General features: G+C 39.3%; 1 protein-coding gene across 2 annotated transcripts in view; it reads left to right on the forward strand.

Moving 5' to 3' along the window:
• Window positions 1-24,488, forward strand: part of sec24d (SEC24 homolog D, COPII coat complex component) — a 128,789-nt gene that overhangs the window by 48,814 nt on the left and 55,487 nt on the right. For both annotated transcript variants that reach the window (XM_052010332.1, XM_052010333.1), the window contains one exon: window positions 19,137-19,275. In XM_052010332.1, coding sequence (XP_051866292.1) covers window positions 19,137-19,275 — 139 coding nt within the window. The remainder of the gene's footprint in view (window positions 1-19,136; window positions 19,276-24,488) is intronic.

The raw sequence follows: 24,488 nt of genomic DNA on the forward strand, positions 1-24,488 counted from the left end.
ACTTGGTTAACTAAACTCTGTGATTTATTCTGTGTTACAAATTACAAGCAGTAAAGGTACTTGGTTATCTAAACTTAACCTCTGTGATAGCCATGTGAACTATGCTTCCATGTATACGGACAATCAACTTGTCCATAACTCCCTTGGTATTGGTTTATTATTGTCACTTGTACCAAGGTACAGTGAAAATCTTGTCTTGCATATTGTTCATACAGATCAATTTATTACACAGTGCATTGGGGTAGTACAGGGTAAAAACAATAACAGAACACAGAGTAAAGTGTCATAGCTACAGGGAAGTGCATTGCAGGTAGACAACAAGGTGCAAGATCAAACAAAGTAGATTGTGAGGTCAAGAGTCCAATCTCATTGTATAAGGGAATCATTCAATAGTCTTATCACAGTGGGATAGAAGCTGTCCTTGAGCCTGGTGGTATGTGCCCTCAGGTTCCTGTATCTTCTACCTGATGGGAGAGGAGAGAAGAGAGAATGACCCAGGAGGGTGGGGTCTGTCACCCATCCATTTCCTAAAGAACTTGAGTACTCCTAAAATTGGCCATGTCTCTTTAACTTCTAGTCCAAAGGAGAATGTATTGGTATGCCTAAGCACACCAATACATTCTCCTTTGCTTCAGTATGTCCAGTTATGGTTGTGGGGTATAATTTCTCCGATGCACTCAAGGTACTCTTCCAGTCACATGATGGTATTCACAGGCATTGAGCTGCCAGATGTTCATTGGTGAATGACTAATGACTCCTTTTGATGCCTGAAGTATCAGAGATGTTAAGCCTCGTGTCCTTGCGAACAGCAAAAGCTCTGCCCTTGTTTGTTCCTGCAAGGATCTGTGAAAATCTATAGCTGGCTGATCCTTGCCAGTTTTCTGCAAAGCATCAGAGAGTGATATTCTAATGTAACTAGTTTGTGCAAGTTATACATCTTGGACCTTCTGTAGTAATTATGCAGAAACCATAACTTAACTCCAAATTTGCATGCATTGCATGAACTCTCCTGTACAATCTCCTGCGTCACAGAAGATCTTAAAGTGATGGCTGTGATTGGGAGCCACTTCAAGTAATAAGGGCATGATCTATATTCAAGCTGTTTGCGAATCACATTTTTGTTAAAGCACTATTGCATGCTACCCAGAAGTTTCAAAGAATAGGAGTACTGCACTTCAGAATCTCAAAGTATACCATGTAAGCAGTGATTTAACGAATGTCTTTGGCAATAGGTTCTCAAATAAATAATTACATGGTGCATAATCGTGCTTATTTTCCAAGCAACAGAATTTCCATCCCAAGGAGGATCTTCCAGGAAAAGAATCTTTTAAAATTGAGTCAGTGCTTCACTTGGAGACAATGTAGGTTGAAAATTAAAGGAGCAGTGGTTGAATTAGTCAGCGCAAGCTAGAACATCCAGAGGAAATAAAGCCATGGATGGGGGCTTCAGGGACTGAGGCAGAAACCTGTTGAGGCAATGTTACAGTGATGGAAATGGGCAGTGCTGGTAGTAATGATGCATCAGAAAATCCTTGTAGTTTCTATTCATGGTGCCACTTGCAAGAGAATTCTACTCTAAGTATATTGTTAACCAATAGTCTGAAAACTCAGTAAGAACAAAGTAGGATTAAGAGATACCAGGAAGAATGCAGCCAGTTAGTGTACCTTTCCTGTAGCCCCAGCAATGCAGATATCTCACATGAAGAAAACATAATAGGCTTGTAGATTTTTATCTTCATTGCTTGGAATCTTGCAGTCCAAATCAACTATCTTTTTTGGAAGCCACCCAACTTTCATTTCAGTGAAGTCATAACAAATAGGAAAAATGATCTGTTGATGATATCCAAATAGTCGGGGTTCTGATGTTGATATTGCTTGATTTGCAATTCCTGTCGTATTTCCTGGGTCTGACTTGAATGGCATTCAGTGCTTGAACCTATGACATGCATAGACACCCCATTTATTGAGGTGGAAGTGAAAAGGCATCTCCTGTTTTCTGGGATTATGTGAACTGGACATCCTTACAAAAGAGTGACAACTGGAAGGCCTTGAACATTGTACCCAGATCCACTCAGACCAAAGCACTGAAAGCAGTTGAGTGATTGTTTTAATTGCTGTGCCCCTACTTGAACATGAAAGGCTAACAGTTGGTGGTGATGGTCATGCTGCAGGGCAGACCCATTGGTTTACAAACAGTCAGTTTACCCCCTTCTTTGAGCGTGCAGTCCACTTGCACAGGGAGCATCACAGACTACCGAGATCACCTGAACCCAGCAGCACAGGTAGATTAAGTAAGGCAATTTGAGTTTAGTCTGCTTAACTTCCATTCAAACAGCCAGTGGTGAGGGAAAAGGATATAAGGAATTAGCTTACTGATGTAGATACAGATTTCTTTATTGTGTCAGTTTAGCAGAATACTAACTATTTTAAGCTTGTAAAGTTTATTATTCTGCCTCAGTATTGAATTGAATTTTGTGTGGATACATTAATTATCTGTATCAATATATGGACACCTCATGATAAACATCATTATGCATGAGAAAATGCCACATGATAAATATATGTTAGTTACAATAGAAAGGTCTTCCTGTAAATGTGCGTATTTTTAAATCTTTTTTTCCCATTTTAATTTTGTTTATGTAAGTGCAAGCAATTGTCAACACTCAGCTGTATTTCAGACAAACAATTTCTGTCAATAACTTATCAAATAGTATCATCTTAAATGCTAGAAAATTTAAATATGTTGTAGTTATTTGACTTCCGCTGTAACTTCAAACAGTATCAAGTTGTCTTCTGGTTGGCAGAGGGAATGGCTCAGGCAAATTGTTATTCTTTCTGCTCATTTTAGCTACTTACTGTGAAATATCTTGCGTAAATGAACACTGAAATACTCTTGCAACTTGTTAACAACCCTTCCCACATCATGGCTGAGTATTTTCGTTCATACAGTTTATTTCTGTGTAATGTTAATATTTTCACTTTGTTAATGTTTCCATTTCTTATTGCTTCCGCTTTTTACTTAATAATGCCATTGCTCAATGATTACACTACTGTTCTTATAATCCATGGGTCTGAACTAATAATGGAAAGATAGTGAATGGAGAACATGAACTTAGTTTAAAACAAAATCTGTGATCTTGTCCCACTCAAATGTGGTCAATATGCCCTTGCATACCACTTAGTTACATAAACCTTCCCTTACCAGTTGAAATTTCTACATGTTTCTTCACATCTCATCCTAAAACTTGCTTCCAATTACCACCGAAGCTTTTGCTGACCATTGTTATTTCAGAACTTGGCAAGTTACTTTCAACGGACACATGAATGGTGCTCCCACTGGAATTATAGGAAAGTTAGGATTTGGATCATAAGCAGGGGAAGGACTGCAAGGCATACACAGGGATTCCAAGAGGAGGCAGAGAAGGGCCCACTTTCCTTTAGGGTCTAGAGATATCCATTCTCCTATCATGATCTTTCTCATGAGCAATAACTACAGAGCCTAAAGTTTACCAAGAAAGTCTTGTAGAGGTCTGCAATGTTCTGTGACCTTAACAACTGGCACTCGCCTATCACTGGACTTGTCTGTCACTTGAAGTCAAGGCCACTGTTATATTCAGCTCCCTAGTCTCAACATCATTTTAGCAGACTATGGCTGATCGGTTCCATGTCTTCCTCTTAGTTGTCCAGCACAGCGTTACTGAAATAGCTGAAGCTCTATACTCTATGTAACGTGACTTCCTTGATTTTTCCTCAGGAGCAGAAGATGAGGCTTAGCAGGTGCAGTATTTTTCAGCATTGCTGACTTTCCCAAGGTTGAGTCTGTCTGTCAAATGCTGCATTCATGTAGCATCCCAAGGTCGCCCTCAGAACCTGGAATTGAATTGTACCAGTTTCAGTTCCTTAAATATTCAGGTCATGGTCAACCATGAGAGAATATTTCCTGTAGTCAATTTAAGCTATCCTGGGATCTCACGTCATTCTTTTATTCTTTGGTAGTCACAGCTGCCCATTATCTTTTGGGGATGACACATTCCTAACAGATGGATTTAGGGGTTGAGGTTTATTTCTTCCCAACCGCTCCTTTATGGTCTCCAGCCACCGTTGCTCATCACCGGTACAACGAAAGCCAGAGCAACACAGGGAGCTTAGTAGAGGCAAGTTTCCTTATTATGATATTTTACCGTCTGTGGGGGGGAGGAGGGGGTAGAGCCCTTCAGTACACATTAGACAGGAGTCTGAAAATTCCTTCACACTCTAGTACTGTACAGGTAAAAATCAGAGGCAGGTTGATAATGGATGTTGTTGAGGGGGGTGGCCAAGGTGGGTAGGGACACAGGGTAGAAAGCCAACTGCTTTAATCCAGTGCTGTGGTGAGGAAATTGCATTGTTGCAGAGGTGCCCAGTTATTGGTGTACACAGGATGACATGGGAATGAGGTCTTGCCATTGCACACTAATACAGAAATCGTACTAGGATTACAAGGGTGAACCATGCCAGGAAGGCCTGGTCAAATTTCCAACTTGATACAAAATGGCACAGAAATGGTCCTTATTTCACACTATTTTCAATTGCTGATGAGATTAATTTTTGGGTACCTAAATGAAATTGACTCCCTAATATGTGATCTTGATGAAAAATTAAGAACTAGTTAGTAAATCACAGAACCAAACTCTGCCTTACGGTCCATTTAAACTGATAGACAGAAAGTTATGGATCTAAGACCTAAAATATTGTGACTGGCATTCCCAATAAAGAATGGCTCTTGCAGAACGACATGAATGTGGTAAGGGAATATAATTTTGGCCTCATTAGCAGAGAGGAATGTAAAAGTCCAAGAGACTGTGTAGCATAGTCTGATGAGGATAATTTTAGAGATGATGTGAATGAATTAAAATTAAATGCTGGAGCAGTAAGAGCTACATCTCTGAAGAAGACCAAAGGGATTTGTTTGAGTTGTGCAACCTGATGAAGGGAATAGCCAAGATAATTCTGCAGTGATACTAGAGAAACAAAGGACTGCAGAGACAGGGAAATAAGAAAAACTAAGATGGTTGAAATCTCAAGAAAAATCTTTCTTGTGCAATGTTATCAGAATATGAAATGCCTTTTGGTATTGGTATTGGTTTATTATTGTCACTTGTACCGAGGTACAGTGAAAAGCTTGTCTTACAAACCGATCGTACGGGTCAATTCATTACACAGTGCAGTTACATTGAGTTAGTACAGAGTGCATTGATGTAGTACAGGTAAAAACAGTAACAGTACAGAGTAAAGTGTCACAGCTACAGAGAAAGTGCAGTGCAATAAGGTGCAAGGTCACAACAAGGTAGATTGTGAGGTCACAGTCCATCTCATTGTATAAGGGAACTGTTCAATAGTCTTATCACAGTGGGGTAGAAGCTGTCCTTAAGTCTGGTGGTACGTGCCCTCAGGCTCCTGTATCTTCTCCCCGATGGAAGAGGAGAGAAGAGAGAATGTCCCGGGTGGGTGGGTTCTTTGGTTATGCTGGCTGCTTCACCAAGACAATGAGAGGTAAAGACAGAGTCCAAGGAGGGGAGGCTGGTGTCCGTGATGCGCTGGGCTGTGTCCACAACTCTCTGCAGCTTCTTGCGGTCTTGGGCAGAGCAGTTGCCGTACCAAGCCTTCTTTAATAATAAGTGCTTAACCAATTGCAACTTTCAAATAGTTACTGGATAATTCCTTAAAGATTGGGGATAAATTAGCTTATGTATCTTGTGCTAACTGTGCAAGTATAACACGCGCATTGAAGTTCTGAGTCTATGCTCCAGTGATTTCAACAGAAATTAACTTCAGAACTAGTGTAAAATTCATAATTGTTACTATATTGCAATTGAAGACAAACTTCTGTACATAATTGTTTGGTGAATAGTCAGGAAAATTGGATTTTGTGAAGTGAGTTCCTGACGTCATAGGGTTGTACAGTGCAGAAATGGGCCACTCAGTCCAATTCGTCCATCCTGACCACGATGCCTATCTCTGTTAATTCCATTTGTCCATTTTAGGTCTGTATCCTTCTACTCCATTCCTATCCAAGTACCCATCTAAGTGTCTTGTAAACATGTAATTATGCCTGCCTCTACCACTTCCTCTGGCAGCTTGTTCCATTTTACCTTTCACCTTTGAGTAAAAAAAACTTACCCCTCAGATCTCCTTCAAATTTCTCCCCTCTCACTTAAAACCTATGCCCTCTAGTTTTAGACTCCCACACCCTAGGAAAAAGACTTTGACTATCTGCCTGTGTGGTAGGTAAGATGTTATGTCCCCTCCTAAAATTTCTTGTACCTCCATTATTATATAAATGTTAAAGTTACTGAAAATAACACAGCAGTCTCTGTCCACTACATTTTGTCACAACAAACGCCAAATTACAAGCAATCAGTAGGCCCAAACATTCCATTTGTCTTAAACTTTACCCTTCTGTAATCCCATATACAAGTATTTTCACCTCTACAGGAAGTAGAGAATGCCTACAGAATTTGATGATAATGTTTTTATTGTATTGACAAACATATGAAGGTGAATGGATGTGGAACAATGTCAATATATGTAAACTACTTTGGTGAGAGAGCAAACTTTAGTAAAACTAGGAAGTTCTTGTAAAATAAATGGGATTATACAGGAAAGACCACTGCAGCACAATGCACAAAGAGACATAGTAGTGGACAAGTGTTCAATTTAAAATTGCAGTTATTATTTTGTTAAATATATCAAAGACCTAAATATCTTATTAACATAAAGACCACATTTTAAAAAAGCCATCATTGGAATATATAGTATACAACATTCTTTAGGGGAAATTACTTTCTATGTTGGTAAAATGTTTGACATTGGTAAAGATTAAATTATTAAGAGAGTAGCATGCACCTGGATTAGTGTTGATAGTCATTTCCTTTTAAAATCAAACTAAGGGGAATACTGCAATGCTTTTACTGTCTTGTAACACAAGCAGACATTTTCAGTCGGTCTAAGTTTCAAAGGTTTGAAGCCACAGAGCTTCCTTTTGGATGCAAGATCATCATTGACAATACCTTCATCTGATTGTTCCAGTCTATTAAAGGATTATATCCAGAGCATTAAACATCATGTATCACTCAGTAAGAATAATGGCCTTACTATTTGAATATATAAAACAACAGATGTGGCAGGGCAAAGCAGAGAGCTTTTGAAGTTTTATCAGTAGAATTGTCATGTTTGTGAAATTAATATATTTTACATCACTCAGATTTACATATTTGAGAAAATGGGTATGGATTCTGTGAAACGTCCAGTGTCTGAATTCTTATAGCTAACATAGTCACACCCTACTGTTAACACTGTCCTTTCTGTGTTAATCCATCTCTGCCTGATATGTTAGTAAGAATTGATATGAAAAAAATATTTTTTTTACCTCAAATCTTTAAAGCCAAAATGGTATTGAAGTCTTCATGAGGCTATCATGGGCCAGCACTTGCTGTCTGTGGCTTTCTTCTGAATTGTATGTTCTTACTTACCAGGATCCACCAATATCAGTTATTAATGCTGTCCCAATCCAACACCACAAGGTCCTGCACCAGGATGCATTGTGCTTACGTTCAGAAATATTAAGGATTAATGAAAGAATTAAAAAGGTTGAAACATTAGATAATAATAGTTAAAACATTTTTTTTAACAAGCAAATATATTTAAGGAAACTTAGTTAATTAAAAAAATACTTTAAACTTGCATAACTTCCTGAGAGCTCTCCATTAAAATGAATGGATATGTTGTTCCTGTGCCAGCCTGTAGGGAATTGCAACATTTACTTACTGGTTAGCTATGACTCAGATGGAGGCCATTCAGCCCATCAAGTCCATACTGGTTCCCAACATAGCAATCACATCAGACCCACTTCCCTTCTCCTTATTTTACTGCAGCCCTGGAATTTAATCTCTTTCACAAGTCCATCAACTCCCTTTCATTTTCAATAAATTTTCAATAACCAGTTAATCAGCCAACATATTTTTTCAGGATGTGGAAGGAAGCCAGAGCACTGGTGGAAATCTATGCAGTCACAGGTAGAATGTGCAAACTCCACACAGATGCCATCCAAGGTCAGCATCGAACCGTTGTCCCAGGAGTGGTGAGGTGGCAGTATTAGCTAGTGCCACCCTCGTGTACTGAGGCTGATTTCTGTGGCAATTCCAGCATCAGAGCACAGTTGAGGGGATCTTCAACTTGGAGATATCTACACTGGGAAATGCCATTATTTGACACAGGACTGCTGGCAGTTTCCAGGAAGACAAAGCCCTGTGTTTTTGTGTCATAATAAAAATGTTCATTATTTAGGGAAAAAATGATGGGCTGGAGAGGTCAGTGCTATGAAAATGTATTGAACGTCTGCTTCTGGAATGTTATCTGAACACAAGAAGGAAACATGTAAAGAAGTCGCTGTTGCCTGACCCTCTCTCCTCTTTCCCTCCTTTCATTTGTATACGTCTCATTTATTAAAATATCTGTTTGTTAAGTTACTGTAATACAAAAATTCTGGGTCAACTTAACAGTTTTATGACATCCTGTTGAGAGCCAGATGAGATGTGGGCAGCACTTAAGTCAGACGGCAAACCTTTTACAATGCTCTGCTTTCTGAGGACATGTGGCCACGCTCAATCCGTTGTGTACTGCCTGTGTCAGGACATTTATAACTGGTTCCTTCTTCAGCTGCTTGATTAAGTGTGTGATATTTAACATTAGTTGACATTGAATCAAAGCTCTTTCAAACATGCCACTGCCATCTGCTTTGTAACAGTACAGTTGTCGTCCAACTGTAATACCTGTCCTGTACAGCATCCAAGTAGCCCTGTTTAACATCACACCTTCTCGATTTGTGTGGAACATGTCTTGTCATATGATGTGGTATATATATAAAAAAAGACATCCTGTCACAAGGTTTTGCACCTGAAATATTTAAATATTTCTTTCAATATTACTTGGTACTGTTATTCATTGTTATTTTGTCTGAAGTAGCTTGTTTGTCCTGGCGGGGGGGGCGGGTGAAGAAATGGATAAACCAGGATTAACCAGTACTGGGCTTGGACACTTGGAAGACAGTACGCATGAAGGATTGGCTCGCCAGTATTTCACTGAATAAGGTTCATGGATTTATGCATGGTTCAATAGGCTTTTCCTCTGCAATTTCCCACCATTGCGGAAAGTGAAGTTTGGTGAGGATGTGAGATATGAAGACAGTAGTATGGGAGGTGAGGAGGGAAGGAGTTGATGCAGGGGAGCAATGAGTGGGGACAGGGCACTGATGATGTGGACAGCAGAAAGGAGAAGCGTTGGAGGACAGCACTAATGGTGGAAAGCAAAGGCAGCATTGACCTGCAGGTAAATGGATGCCTAGGACTCTCTAACAACTGCCAAGGTAGGGTTGGGTCCTGTAATCAATGTCTAAGCAAGCATTGATTTTTCATTTAAGACCTATTGCAACTTTCTCACAGGTCTACTGTGCATGACACATAAGTAACGTCAAATGAGGCTTTTCCTGCCCTTTAGTGTCACCAGATGTATGCAGGGGCCTCAGTACATGAATACATCACACACATGGAGATGTTGACAACAATCTCAGCCTACGGTCTTCCACTTGGATCTTGTAATGGGTGCCCAAGCACAAAATGGGCATCTAAGACAGATGCTAATAAATTAATCTTGCCGCTGGCGAAGGTGCAGAGGAGATTGACCAGGATGTTGCCTGGGTTGATGCAATTCAATAATAAGGAGAGATGGTGTAGATTGGGTTTGTTTTCCTTGGAGTGGAGATGGCTGAGGGGGGACCTGACTGAGGTAGGTAAAATTATGAGAGGCGGAGATAGGGTTTGTAGTGAGAAACTTTTCTGCATAGAGAGATGTCTAAAACCAGAGGATATGAGTTTAAGATAAGGGATAGGAGATTTACAGGATAGTTGAAGAAGATATTTTTCACCCAGAGGGTGATTAGAATCTGGAACACACTACCTGAAGAGGTGGTGGAGGCAGAGACTGTAACAACAATTAAGAAATAATTAGAATCACCAGGACGAGGAAGATTACTAACCAAATATAGGAAAATGGAATTAGTATGCATGGGTACGATGGTCAGCATGGATATGGTGGGCTGAAGGGGCTGCTTCTGTACTATACCTCAATGACTCTATAAAATATGACAGAGAGAGCGTGGTGGATGATGGAGATGGTAGGGGGAAGGGGATATTTGTGCCTGGTGTGAGCCACCTGAATTTACAAAATGACTTTCAAGAAGATGTATGGTTTTGGCATCTAATAAGCAGACCTAATACATTATATGGAAAGGGTGCAACCTTACCTTGCTACTTACAAGATCTAAGGCATTGGATTGACAACTTGGAGATTTTTAAGGTATGGAATTCATAAACCAGAAATTGTACCACATAGTGCAATGTTTTCATTGGCACATTGATAGATTTTTACTTGAAGGCCAATTGTAAACTGCATTCAGCTACTCCGTGTGTGCATAGCAGCTTCAGGAGGTTCTAGCACAGCCCTTCATGCATATCATGCTCTCGCACAAAGGAGCACTGCAGAGGCACAAATAAGCGTAAAGTGAATGATTGACATCATTGTGGTGAAATTGTAATGCAAGCACATGCTTCACAAATGCTGTTGAGGTTAAATCACAGAAGCAAGCCTTTAAATGGAAACAGTGAAATGGCCCATCACCACTTGGGCTGAAGGAGTGACTTGATTCCACAGGGATGGTCCTAAGGTAGCTCTTACACAAGGTAAGTTTTTACTAGCTGAGGGGGCACAGCCTGCAAAGGGGTCTTTTGCTGGTTGACCACCATTGGCACCCTGTTTCCATGCAATTAATCCTGCATAGTGCCTGTCCCCATTAACTGCATGTCACTCAAATACAAGCTTGCCTCAAAGCTGCACCATTGGTTGCAGTGAGGGTCTCCAATGGAATTTACATGAAGGAGGCCTGGCATTCATGTTATTAATGCATAAGACACATTGTCATGCAAATTACTATATTGCATTCCAGGTCTCAAAAAATTGGCATAAACTAAACCTCCCTGGCAGTACTCTTCTTGCATATGTATCTACGCAATGAAGAATTTCTACTCCTCTGTCTGATCCTCAGAGTGACCCAGCATAAGATTGGCAGTGATCCTCCCAGTGAAATGAAGTTAGAGGGGAAGAAAACGGGTCCCAACTAGAATCATGACCTGGAACACTGGAATAAAAGGCAAAAAGTTTTTATTTATTTTATACAGATAGTGTTTTTCAAGGGAAGTACAGGTATTCATTTCTCTGCTGCCTCCTCTTCCTTTTCCTCTGCCACTTACTAGTTTGTCACTACTTGCAGCTTCACCTATAATGAGTAGATTCCACTCTTGCCATTGGCATAGTAAACAAGAAACCACTAATTCTGTAAACTGTAACTGGCTGTCTACCACAAATCTCAGGTGAGGACATTGATGCATCAGGACCTTTCAATAGCTGGCAGCCACACTATTCTGTCAGAAGTGTGGCTAATGCTGCCAAGCAACATTAAAAGTAGAGCACAGGCTGTAGTTGTCTGATTCTGATTTGTTTTCAAGAAAAAATAACTTTGTTCTTTTATTATCTTTGGATCTTTAAGCTGTTGATGTGGTTCTCCAGACTAGTAGAGTTGTAAAGCAGATTAATTTTTTTGTTTCACTTAGATGTGCTTTTTATTTGCCCTTTAGTTGATAGCGTTAGACAAAAATTTTCTACCTCAATGGAACATGTTCTAGTGATGTCCCTTGCCCACTAAAATTAATGCTTACTAGCCAGAAACAGCAACTACATGAGAGTCATGAAATTTCCTGTTCATAAAGATTCCTTTAATTAACCATAAAAGTTCATTTAATATGGGCCTGATTTTTAAAAAAATCTGGATGTGGCTTGCATGAAGGATTGAGGGCAGGTGAATGGAAAGATCAGATATAGTATTATAATATGCTTCCATTAATATTTGAGCAATAAGACAAAGTATTGATGATTGAATCGTGGAGATAAGCTGATAATACAATGGAATTAAGAATTAGGATGTATGCAAAATGGGCTACTGAAGCCCCATACCCATTTCAAACTGTAGCACCAAATCTTTTGCATTGTTTTCTCTCAGCCAGTCAGTTCTATAATGATGCTTGTGAGATGTTCATGGAACAGTAAACTCCATCCTACTGCATTCAACTGCTGCACTGAGTAGGATGGATTGAGGAATGTATTCCCCTACTCTTATTGAAGAGTAAAACTGAGCCAATACGCTATATCTAGCTGGAGGAAAATCAAGATTCCCAGCACTGCTGCTAGACTCGGTACCACCCTCCCCATTGTGCAGACTGAGGACCTGGGAATGCAAACACAAGCTAACTCTATTCCAGCACCTGTCTTCCTCATCCCTCCCTCACCCTTTCAATCCAACATTATTACAGTTCTTTTCTAGAATCTCCCCATTGATTGTGCTTCAAACTGTCATAACAAAGGTAAATTTGACTTCCTATATTAGTAGAAAACAGTGGTTTGGCTTCATTTATAGGGTCTTGATTTCCATTTTCATTGACTGAATATCAGGTGAGGTGCATAATGGACAACTAATCCAATTTCCCTCAATTTACTATTGCCCCAAGATCAAGATTTCTCAAAACCATACTGAGATCATTCATTGTGTCTTTTGACTACCTGCCTGGGCCCTGAGTGTGCCCATTCCTGCAACAATCCCAGTTCATGTTGTGTATATATGAATTGTTCAGACAGATGTAGGAAGTGCTTATGATCACAAGCCACCTGGACAAAATTACCCAGCTACAACTAAGAAATAAGATAATAACTAGAAGCCTATATTGTAATTGGAGATGGCAATATAATGCATTTTGCACCTGACTTTCAACACCATATGGTGGATGACCTCCTGCATACACAGAGCTTCTGGAGGAATGGGACCTATTTTATTTATAACGGTCATTTTTATGCAGTTAACTTCTACCTTATTTAACACTGCTTAACTGCTGGTAAGTATACCTTGCCTAAATTTTGAAAACAGGTGTTGTCCCAGATGACTTGTCACAACATGCTTTCAGAGTTTATTATTTCATTTCAAAAGATCATAGCAGGATTATTTGGAGTGGTAAAGACTCATTTGAACTAGGGAATATAGCCTCAGGATTCGGGGGAATAGATTTAGGACAGAGATGAGGAGAAACTGCTTTTCCCACAGAGTAGTGAACCTGTGGAATTCTCTGCCCAGATGGCCTACTCCTGCTCCTATTTCTTTTCTTATGATTCGGATTGAATGCTTGAAAATGAAAATTTGCAGCAGTTCTGTGCAGATGTAATTTATAGTAAATGTATATCGATCTGTAGAGCAAAGCAAGAAGTCTGAAATAAGGGAGTTGTAAGCTTGCAGTTTATGGTAGTGTGAAATCAGTTCACTGACATTCTAATACCACATTTACATCAAGAACACAGTTTGTTGCAGAAACAAGATCAAAAAATTGCAGATGCTGGAAATCTGAAATAAAAGCCAAAAGTGCTAGAAACACTCAACAGGTCAGTTGCATCTGAACCGAGGAAGGTTCTTTGACCCTCCATTAATTCTGTTTCTCTTTCCACAGATGCTACCTAACTTGCTGAGGTTTTCTGTTTTTATCACTGTTACAGAATTAATTTCCTTAATATCAAGACTGCTGCTGATATCACATAGTCATTGTGCAAATTGCATACACAACGTGCTTATCCTGACTGAGCACTTACCTCAGCACTGGGAAGAGACAGCTCCTAACAGTTCATCTTTACTGCTCTGAGAGCTTTAAAAGACAACTGTATGCTATGTGACCAAAGTCATGTGTAAAGTCAGATGGCACAGTGCTATCATAATCCCTTCCCTGAAGGACATGATTGAACCAATTGGATTTTTATGCCAGTCCATCAGTTTTTCTGGTGTCAGCCTCAAAATACCAGATTTACTTACTTTAAACTTCATAACCTTCTACTAACCTTGCTTTTTATGACATTTCTGGAGCAAAAGATCAACTTGGGTCAACCATAGGGTTGCTAACCTAATGTAAACACTCGGCTCTTGCAGATTCACCAGTATTGCCTTTTTGACATTATCTTCACCTCTGTGTTCAATACTTTTGCATGTGAATGGGGAAGAGATTCCTCCATTAGAGACACAAACATGGATCAGTATAAAGGATTAAATTATGAAGCAGCACTGCTAATGTGGATGCAAATTCAGTGGGTGACCATATTGGTGAATTGTGTTCAGAGTCATTGTTCTCAATTTCAATTTCTTTTTCAGCAGTTCTGTGCAGATGTAATTTATAGTAAATGTATATCGATCTGTAGAGCAGACCATAACTCCCTTTGAACTCAATGGTTTGCTGGGCTATTTTAGTCAACCGCATTGATGAGTCTGGATGGCAGATTTCCTTCCCTGAAGGACATTAGTGAACCTGATGGGTTTTTACAACAACCCAATATTTTTCTGGATATAATTTTTTTTAAATTTCAGATTAAAGGTCCTCCCCAGGTTGCAAATACCCAATTTATGTACAGTCAGTAAAAGATGAACAAGCATTTGGGAGACTGGCTGCTGCAAGGCTGCAGCATCTTCTGCTGCCTAGGAACTCAATTCATGGTGGCATTTCCAACTTGCAATCTGTCCGGGTTACAAACAGTTCACAGGAACCTGCCGTAACCTGGGGAAGACCTACGCTAACAATTTTAATTTTACAGCCACTGGGGAGCTTCGAACTCAGGTCTCTGGATTGTTAGTCTAGACCCCTGGATTACTATTTTAGTAATTTAACTGTTGAGCTACCTCTGGCAACACTTCCAATTTTCTGAGTATTAAAATGAATCATGGAAAAATTGGAAGTGCCACAAATGCGGCCCACTTATTGCCAGAAGTGACCTTCTGTTCCAAACTATTGTTCAGTGATATTTCATTCAGCAGTCTCTCCTTGCAAAATTTACCATTAAATTTAAACTCTAATAAATAATGTTCAATGTACTAGAAACTTTACAGATGTCCATAAACATGTACCTTGTATGCCATTTATGTGAAATTGCAAACTGTTGTAAAATCAGAATTTACTAATGCTGGTATATTATGTAAAATATTTCATTGTGTAATGAAGCTTTTGTAGCAAGTTATAGATTGTCCCTATATTTAATGTTTCATAAATATGAAATTATTATTCTAATATGGGTCGAAATTCTCAGGGATAATTCCCTGATATTACAATTTCAGTTACAAATTATGGAGTGCATATGGCAATATAGAGTTAACGGCAGCATTTGCAAGTCAAGATGCAGATTGCGTACAATGGACATCTGGTAATTTTAAACACAAGTTGAAAAGGTCATGTAAATTTTTCCCCACCATGACAGGTTTTTTTTTATTAATAAGGTCAACTGCAGATAATTATATATCATTTTGACTTACAAATATTTTGGAATTTCTTCACAAGCATTGGGTCGAAAGCCTGGGATTGTCCGCATTGTGACTTGACCCTTTACCAGAAGTATTGCAATAAACACATACCTTGACAGTGATATCCATATGTTGAAAAATGAATTTGTACAAAAGGTAGAAAATGTTTGCATTTAGTTTTATTTTTGAGATATCTATTTATTAAAATATTGGACAAATCAAATACTGCACTTCTTTCTTAATGAATAATCATTACTTGATTGCTATTAGCACCACTGATGGAACCATTATCTAAGTTATGTAAAATTCCAGAATGGGTAGATCAGCAGCTTGGCTGCAGGTTAAATCACATGTACACATGATTATCTAGAGTGGCTAAAAAGTAGCAATGCTTTGGCATTCCTTACCTCACCATAGGTATAGAAAATCTACCCAAATAAGTAATCAGAACGTCTTACTGACAATACAATACAATGTGTGCTTTGAGCAAATTCTTCAGCTCATGCTAGGTATTTCTCTGATGGAAGATGTTATTCCTTCCAGATGTAAGTAGGTGTTCCTTGGGTTGGTGATCACTTTGTGTTCCCCTCATCCTGGGTCATGAAGTGGTTTTTGCCCTTTCTCTGGCACTTTCTGTCATTTGAGTGTGCAGCAGTGTGGCAAGATGTTTAATGGACAAGCTTTTACGTTTAGCAATATGTTTTCTTTGCACAAATTGTAGAACATTAAAAGAGCTGATTGAAGATGAACCCATGCTAGATGTTAGCCATGGCACTGAACTAATGAACTGGAAGACTCTTATGGAAATTAATTAATTGATTGAATACCCAGGTCCAGCATCATTGGTCATATTAATGTGACCCTGTCTATGCCCTACATTCCACTCATCCACTTCGGATCGGACTTCTGGACTGCTATGAAAACATTTTGTGCTCGAGCATTCAATTGCAGAGCCATTTGTTGTCATATAATCTGTGATTTATTGTGGTTTTGATGAATCAAGCAACACTGCATAGATGTGCATATTGTACTTAATTTTGGTCAGATCCAGATCTTGTGCGGTGTTTTTGGACAGTCTCAGACGTAGTCCTGGTGAGATAGAGTTCCCAAGATGGGACAGCTGAAGGAGGATGTGGGCTGGTTCCCTGGTGAGCAGGGTCTTATTTCCCACTGTCATTATCACATGTTCTTGATCATTTGAGCTAAATAATTTATCCAATGCTCCCTCCTCAGGCTGACCATCTATCTCCCTTGGGGTTGTTAAGTGTGCCTTAGAGGAGGGTTCCACCATGTTAGACTCATTAAAAAAGAATGTTCACCTTGAAGATTCACCTTGAAATCTTTACCACTTGCATTAGTTGTGCTTCAAATGCTGCTTCTTGATTATATAATAAATGTATTTTGATGCAGTAATTCTAAACATCCTGTTGCAAACTAGAGAACCATCAATGAAATACAATATGTGCTCTCTATGTGATACTGCTGAATTTATAACCATGTAATTATAACATTTTCAAGAATATTAAATGTAGTCATTTTGACCATGACAGTTACCTTGCCACAGCTGCAAAAGATTCTGCAACTGGTGGTCACACTGCAGCCTTGTCAAGATTCAACATAACCAGTCTACTGAGAAGAATTGCTGACAATTTTGAACAATATTTAACAGTTTTAAACTTGCTAAACAGTTATTCTCTGCAATGAGCTGCAGAGTTGTGTCTGACATAAGTGCAAAACTTGGTACTGCTTCAGTGAACCATATCATGGCACTGATAATATCCAGAAGATATAGATTGGGATTACAAATGTGTATACATATATTAAAGCAATACTGTCCAGTAATTTATAATCCATTCTTGTTAACAGTCTGTAAAAGACCTTGAGTTTGCACAGACTCCCTGGTTTAATTAACAACGGCCTAGAAATTCAAGTGCACCCAAAAGGGTTCATTGGAATTCCTAGGCCGACATAAATCAAGCTTGGGTACACTAGATGGCAGTTGCACTGGGGCATCAGTGTCTTTTAGGTTGTTAACTCTCCACAGCAGACTTTAGCTGAGGCTGAAATCTGATATTAAATGGGCGTTACCTATTCTTAAGATGGAAAATATGCACCCTGAAGCATAGCCTTGGATGGGTTTCATGAGGTTAGGATGGCCAGAGGTTATTGACCTGATCAGGCTGCAACTCAGAGAGGAGAGCCATTGAAACCGTCTGCCGTGATCAAGCATGGAATAGGGAGCAAGGAGAACCGTTGGAGCTGTATACTGCAGTGAGTGCAAATGAAGTGACTGGGGGGCCTATTCCTTGATTTGGAGTCAGAGGGATGCAGTACAGGGGTGCTGCAAGTGATAGAACTGTCACACAGCTCCAGTGAACAGGGTTTGATTCTGACCTTTAGTCCTTCCTGTGCAAAGTTTACACATTCTCTCCATGATCTCATGGGTTTTCCCTGGTGCTCCAGTTTCCTCATACATTCCAAAGACATACTGTTTGTCTGGTTAATTGACCACTCTAAATTACCCCTAGTGTAGTGTGTGGTGGGAGAAACAGGGGCTATTAATGAGCATATCAGAGTGAATAGGCTGTGGGGAAATAAGTGAGGGAATGGGATCAATGGGATTGCTCTGAGAGCTGGCATTAACTTGATGGGCCAAATGAGGGAGGGAGGAATTGGAGACCTCGGTCTTAAATCAGCGGGATCAGCAGCCCGAGTTTGTCAAGAAGGAGGAGAAGGATCAGGGACTTGTTTATTGAACTGGGAGTGAGGAGAGGGATCAGGGACCTGTGCCTTAATTTATGGTGGATAAGAGCGGGTTTGGGGATTAGGACATGGGAGGACATCATCATTCACCACCCACTCAACCCCACCAACCTCCATCTTCATCCAGCAACTCAATTGAACTTCTCGGCACTTGTGTGATAATGGATCTGATCTCAAACATATAGACTTTACAATCAGACCAATTGGCGTTGGACTAAGGAGGGGGAAAACCAGCCAGGAGATAAGTGTTGACCATTGTTCTGCAAGCTCTTCAGAAAATGTCTGTGTGTGCACAGTTGGAGAAAACAAATGGTCTTGACTATGATGCCACCTTCAGGGGAATAATTTACTAGAATTGTTACTTATCAAACACATATAAATAATTAGTTTGGAGTATTGGATAGTAACCATGCAGGCTGTGAGAAGCATATCTCTGTAAACAGTCAATGCCTTCTAGGAGAGAGGAGAAAGTTCTTGAGACCAAATAAAGGATATAGCACAGACATCGGAATAGTTTGTGTACAGGTTGGCTTGCTTGAATTGGTTCACTTTTATTTGCTTATTTGTTGGGCATGCCAGTGGCAGTTTATAACAACTTGGAAAAGACTTTTTTTCTTATTAACCTCATCAGCCATCCCATCTGTTTTATATTGCATTGTAAATCTGAACCAAATATTTTAGGCTGAATGCATAAATTTTAATGGGATGTGAGAATTGCCATTAAAAATGTCTAGTTCTGCTGCTAATAATTTGATTTGCAATAGTTCAGTTAACTTGGGGAAATATTTCCTATGAACAGTATGTGTAATGAAATAGGAACCCTGTTGAGAAAATTTAAGCTGGTTACCTCACTGCACGTAGTACGAGTTTGATTTAAACATTATCAATTCTCTTTTTTTCAATTTAACAGGCACCAGTCTGTGTTGTAAGCCATAGAGAAACTGGACCCATTCGTTGTAACAGATGTAAGGCCTACATGTGTCCATTAATGCAGTTCATTGAAGGTGGACGGAGGTACCAGTGTGGATTCTGCAGCTGTGTCAATGAAGGTTGCTAATTCATTTTATTCTCTTGCCATCATAAACCTCACAATAACATCTCCAGCACAGCACAATTTTTGTCTCCCTAATGGATGGAGGAACTGTAATTTACATTGTTGGAACAATTTTTACTCAACTCTCAAAGGCTTTGCCATATGGGCCTTGAGAGAGAATAAGTTGCAAATAAGAGGGGGGAATGGAACTGGTGGGATTAATCTCCTGGGAGCTGACATGGAGCAAATGGACTGAATGCTATCTCCTATATGGTAACAAGTAAGTTTACTAATATAGTGAGATGTGTAAGAATTTGTGTAGGCCCATTTTCAGGCAGAGAACTCCACAACACACCAGCACCAGTGTTAAAAGCCTGAGACTCACCTGAAATTCACCCTCAAGCTTCATCAGCATATTCTGATGAGCTGTCTAAACCAGACAGGTGTCCAGAATTAGCTCACAAGGTGGTCAAGCTCAAGTTAGTGTTTGCAGTGACTCTCGGGTAGCTCACAGGAAGGAGACTATTGTGGACCATGGCCATCAAGTATACTTTGAAACCTGGAGAAATACCTCCTTTGCAATTAAATTCAGGCTAATCTCATTCTGCATTAAAACATTAGATGTTGTGGCTTTAAAATGGATTCTTCTTCCTTTCTTGTACATAATGTATTGTAATTGCATGGTTTAACATTCTGGCTTAATTAACCACTACTTACCTGACTTACCATGTTCAATACTAAAGGATATTTGGTAATTTTTTTAGTTGTTGAATTGGTTTATGTTTGATTAGAAACAAGACACTTGATTCTGAAAGTATTTAATTCACCAATAATCGTTTTTTTTTCCTCTGGCACATTTAGAAATTAATTTTATTGTCTGTTTTTTACAAAAACGTTGCATGGATTTTCTTTTCTGCAACCCAACTAGATACATGGAATTGATTTCTATTTTATTGCCTTGTTTGATTTCTGCGCGAACGTCACTACATTCCCTCTGATGAAATCAAACCTTATTTGTTCAAAGAAAGATTGGCAGAGTGTGTGAGCTGGGATTAAGTGGTTTAAAGTGTTTGGCTATTTTCCAAGTATGTTGCCAAAACTGTTTGACTGGAACACATTACTTAAATTGGATTTTATTCAGTTGGATCATTATAACCCTTTCCCTTATAAAGTAAGCTTGTTAACTATGAATCTTAATATTTTTCTTCCTCCTGCCACTCTACAAATCTTAGGGCAAATACACATGATACTTAGCAAGAATGTTGACATGTTTTTAAAATCATGAAGAGCAAACTGCACACGGACAGAGTTATTGCATTTACATTGTGACATAACTGTTACTGTACTTAATATAAATGCTATGAAAGAATTAACATGAGTTTTATTTAATATAAACTCACTGTACTTGTGTGATTATGAATATTTGATCTGTGCTTAAGCTGCTTTTGCAGAAAATGAGGGAGGGAGGGAGCAATTTGGAAATTCCTTGGACTTCATCTCAACCAACTGTTCCAGTGATTCTCCAGTAGGAATTTTGTAACACCCCAGTGAAATTTGAGGCCAGCAACTTTAATTCCAGATTCATCAGAACAGGAGAATGACAGATTTTTCCTTTATCATTTTCCCATGAACTCCCAACCTCAATCAACCTAATGGTTTCATCATGACTTGCCTGTCAGTAGGATATCTGTATGAGTGGACATTGGGAATGGCATCCCATTGCAGCTCTCAAATGAAGCTGCCAGTTAGAGGCCATTCCTAGGAATTTGAGTAGTGGTGGGGGGTGGAGTAATGTCAATTACTTGCTAAGGTTATGATAAAATAATTGAATCCCCTGAAATTTGATCACATTTTACTTCAAACTGGCCAATAAAATATTGATGGAACAAGGCCAGACAGCTGGAGGTTGCCATAGAAAGCATCCCTTGATGGATAATTTGTTGATTTTTTTTCCCAAGAAGTCCAGGAAAAGAACTTCTTGGCTTTCTGAGAATCTTACCCCAATGTAGTGTGTGGCATGATAGATAAGCATGGTCTCCAACATCAAGAGAACCTGCACATAGACTATCTGACAATTTAGATGCAGGTGACACCTCCTAGTACTAAATGCACGTGCAATCCATCCCAATATATCTGGTTTCCTCTCAACCTGTTGTACATTGATGGAGGTAGACATATGCAGCCTGACAGATCTTTTATTGGTGCAAACAGAGCAAACTTTCAACTTTTAACAACTGTTGTCAATCGTGAAGGTAAGCCCACAGGGCAAACTTACAATGAACCCAACTGCATGGTGGATGCTAATTTACCAATAAACATTTGGGGTGTTAGTAGATGTATTCCCTAAACTCCATTAACTCAATGTTACAGCCTCAGTGCAAGGTTCAAAGGTTGGAAAGGATGTCAAAAATCCTGCTGTCACTTGAACCTGGCAAGAATCCCCATTAAGCCATTAAATGTCATCTTTGTTACCCATGTGGAATAGACAAAGTATAACATGTTTATATTTATATTACAGGCTTATATTGTCTGTAGTTTAACTGTAAACTGCTTCCAAAAAGTTTCTGAAGTTTTTTTGTTGTATTATTTCAACCATTCTTTCACCATCTGGTAGCAACTATCCAGATTTCCCAGAAGATTTTTTTTAACATGGCATTTAACTACCTCACTTTTCTGCAATTTCTTGCTCAATACAATTCTCTGTATTATTCTCTGCCAACTACATTATCTTAATATTTCTCTGCCAGCTGCACTCCACTCTCATACTTCTAATTATTCTGCATTTCGTCCATAGTTCTGACTTGTTTTGCAACTTTTTTTTGCCTCTATCATTATGCATTAATTCCTTCTTTCCCAAGCCGAACATCTTTCCACAGGAGAAACTGTCTGGAGACCTATCTGTGGGGCACTGTTACTAGACATTCAACAATATAATTAGCTGTCCAACTTCTCTTCCCTCCATATGGACCCTGCATGATAATACAGATAACTTCAGAAACTCATGTATACATTCCATTATTCCATGCCACAATGCTTTGTAGCTCCTTGAATACCAGTTTCATTAGGACATTGTCTTCTCCCCTTACCACTCTACAAAAAAAAATTGCCCTAATATCTCTCTTCAGTTCCTCAGTAATAAACTTAAACTGACTAACTTCCCAACCAGAGAAAAGTCATTTTCCACTCACTCTAGCTATTATTTTGAGAGTACTTATTAAATCTCTGTTTCAGTTTTATTCAGTGTTAGCAGAATGTTAGGGCACTTATTTTTTGTTTGCTGTTAGAATCCTTGAAGCCCACAGGATTATTGGCAATTCCGATCCTTAGATTCAATTCCATAACATTCTCAAACTGCAAGAGTTTCCCCTCCATCAGTACCAATCTGGTTAATGACCAGTAGTGCAATATTTTGAAAACAGAAGCTGCCTGAAATGGCTTGTCAAAGTTATGCCTTTAAGCATTCTTTTCCAGCAAAACATCATCATAGCACTTGATCAGGGTGGTAAAGATTTAATTGATATAGACAGACTAGTTGTAAGTAAAAATCAGACTAGTTTACAGGAGCTACAGCTCTACAAAACTCTGGTTAGACCACACCTAGAGTACTGTGTCCATTTCTGGTCGCCTCATTATAGGAAGGATGTGGAAGCGTTGGAAAGGGTGCAGAGGAGATTTACCAGGATGCTGCCTGGTTTAGAAAGTATGCATTATGAGGAGAGACTAAGGGAGCTAGGGCTTTACTCTTTGGAGAGAAGGAGGATGAGAGGAGACATGATAGAGGTGTTCAAAATGTTAAGAGGAATAAATAGAGTGGACAGCCAGCACCTCTTTCCCAGGGCACTACTGCTCAATACAGGATGGGTAGAAGGTTCAAGGGAGAAATCAGAGGAAGGTTTTTTACCCAGAGAGTGGTTGGGGGATGGAATGTGCTGCCTGGGGCGGTGGTGGAGGCAGGTACGTTGGTCAAATTCAAGAGATTACGAGATAAGCATATGGAGGAATTTAAAATGGAGGGCTATGTGGGAGGAAGGGGTTAGATAGTCTTAGGTGAGGTTTAAGGGTCAGCACAACGTTGTGAGCCGAAGGGCCTGTGTTGTGCTGTACTCTTCTATGTTTTATGTTCTAAGTTTACAGGAGTTTGTAGCTAAGATGCTCCTCCCACCCCAACCCATTGCCTGCAGCACCAACCCCAACATACATACATGCACATACACATTTTGATAGTTCACATTTCTGTGCAAAACAGGTGGCTTACATCAGAAAGGTCATAAGGCTGTTTTATGATTGCTGATTGTCACAATCTCATCGGGCCCATTGGGCAGTGTATGCCATAATTCCATCAATGAATGCCAGCCTGTTAGAGATTCAGTACCTTTAAAGTTGAAACTACTTTTGATTTTGCACAAACAATTTTACATTCACTACTTTTTCAGCTGCTGAGTATTCACCTCACTGTTGGAGGTGGTTTCTTATTGATCAGCTTTACTACTCACTTGAGAGTTTAGTTGTCCCATTACCAGAATCAAAATGGCAGTTATAATACCATTACTGTCAAGAGTAACAGGTAGCTGTTAATTCTAATTACTTGTTTTCATCATCCTACCCTGAAAGATTTTAACTGCAAAGCCACAAGGCAAAATTGTCAACTGTGAAGGTTTATACTTGTTTTGTTTGTTCTTGGGATGTGTGTGACACTGGAAAGGAGCATATCTTGGTTATCCATGGATCCCCTGAGAGCATTTAGTGTCAGCCATATAGTATGCAACATGAGTCATGTATCGGTCAATGTGGGTAAACATTCCCCGCTCTAAAGTAATTATTTGGCATTTTACAATTCATGGTTATTTTCTTGGTGCCAACCCACAAATTAGCAAATTAATGTGATTCAACTTTTGATTTCCTGCTTTGTAACCAGCAATAAGTTCTGAAGCTCAGGCTAATTAATGGAGTTCTCTGAAGACCCTTCAGCTCTTTCCTCAGGCTCTTGCTACAGTAATTAGCAGATCCTATTCACTTGATGACACTTAAGATTCATGTGTTATCTCAGGTTTCTTTTGTGTTGTCAGAAGAAGCTTTCACAGGGATTGGAACTGTCAGTGGTTCCACAGTCTAGTGAACTCATCTGTTGTGTTCAAAAGTAACTTTGTAATAAAATCATTGGTTAACTAGCACAATGTTATTTTACAATTTCCAGTTTTCACTGGGAATCTTCTTTGGCTGTTTTTATTA

This window comes from Pristis pectinata, chromosome 2 (genome assembly GCF_009764475.1).
Source record: "Pristis pectinata isolate sPriPec2 chromosome 2, sPriPec2.1.pri, whole genome shotgun sequence".
NCBI lineage: Eukaryota > Metazoa > Chordata > Chondrichthyes > Rhinopristiformes > Pristidae > Pristis > Pristis pectinata.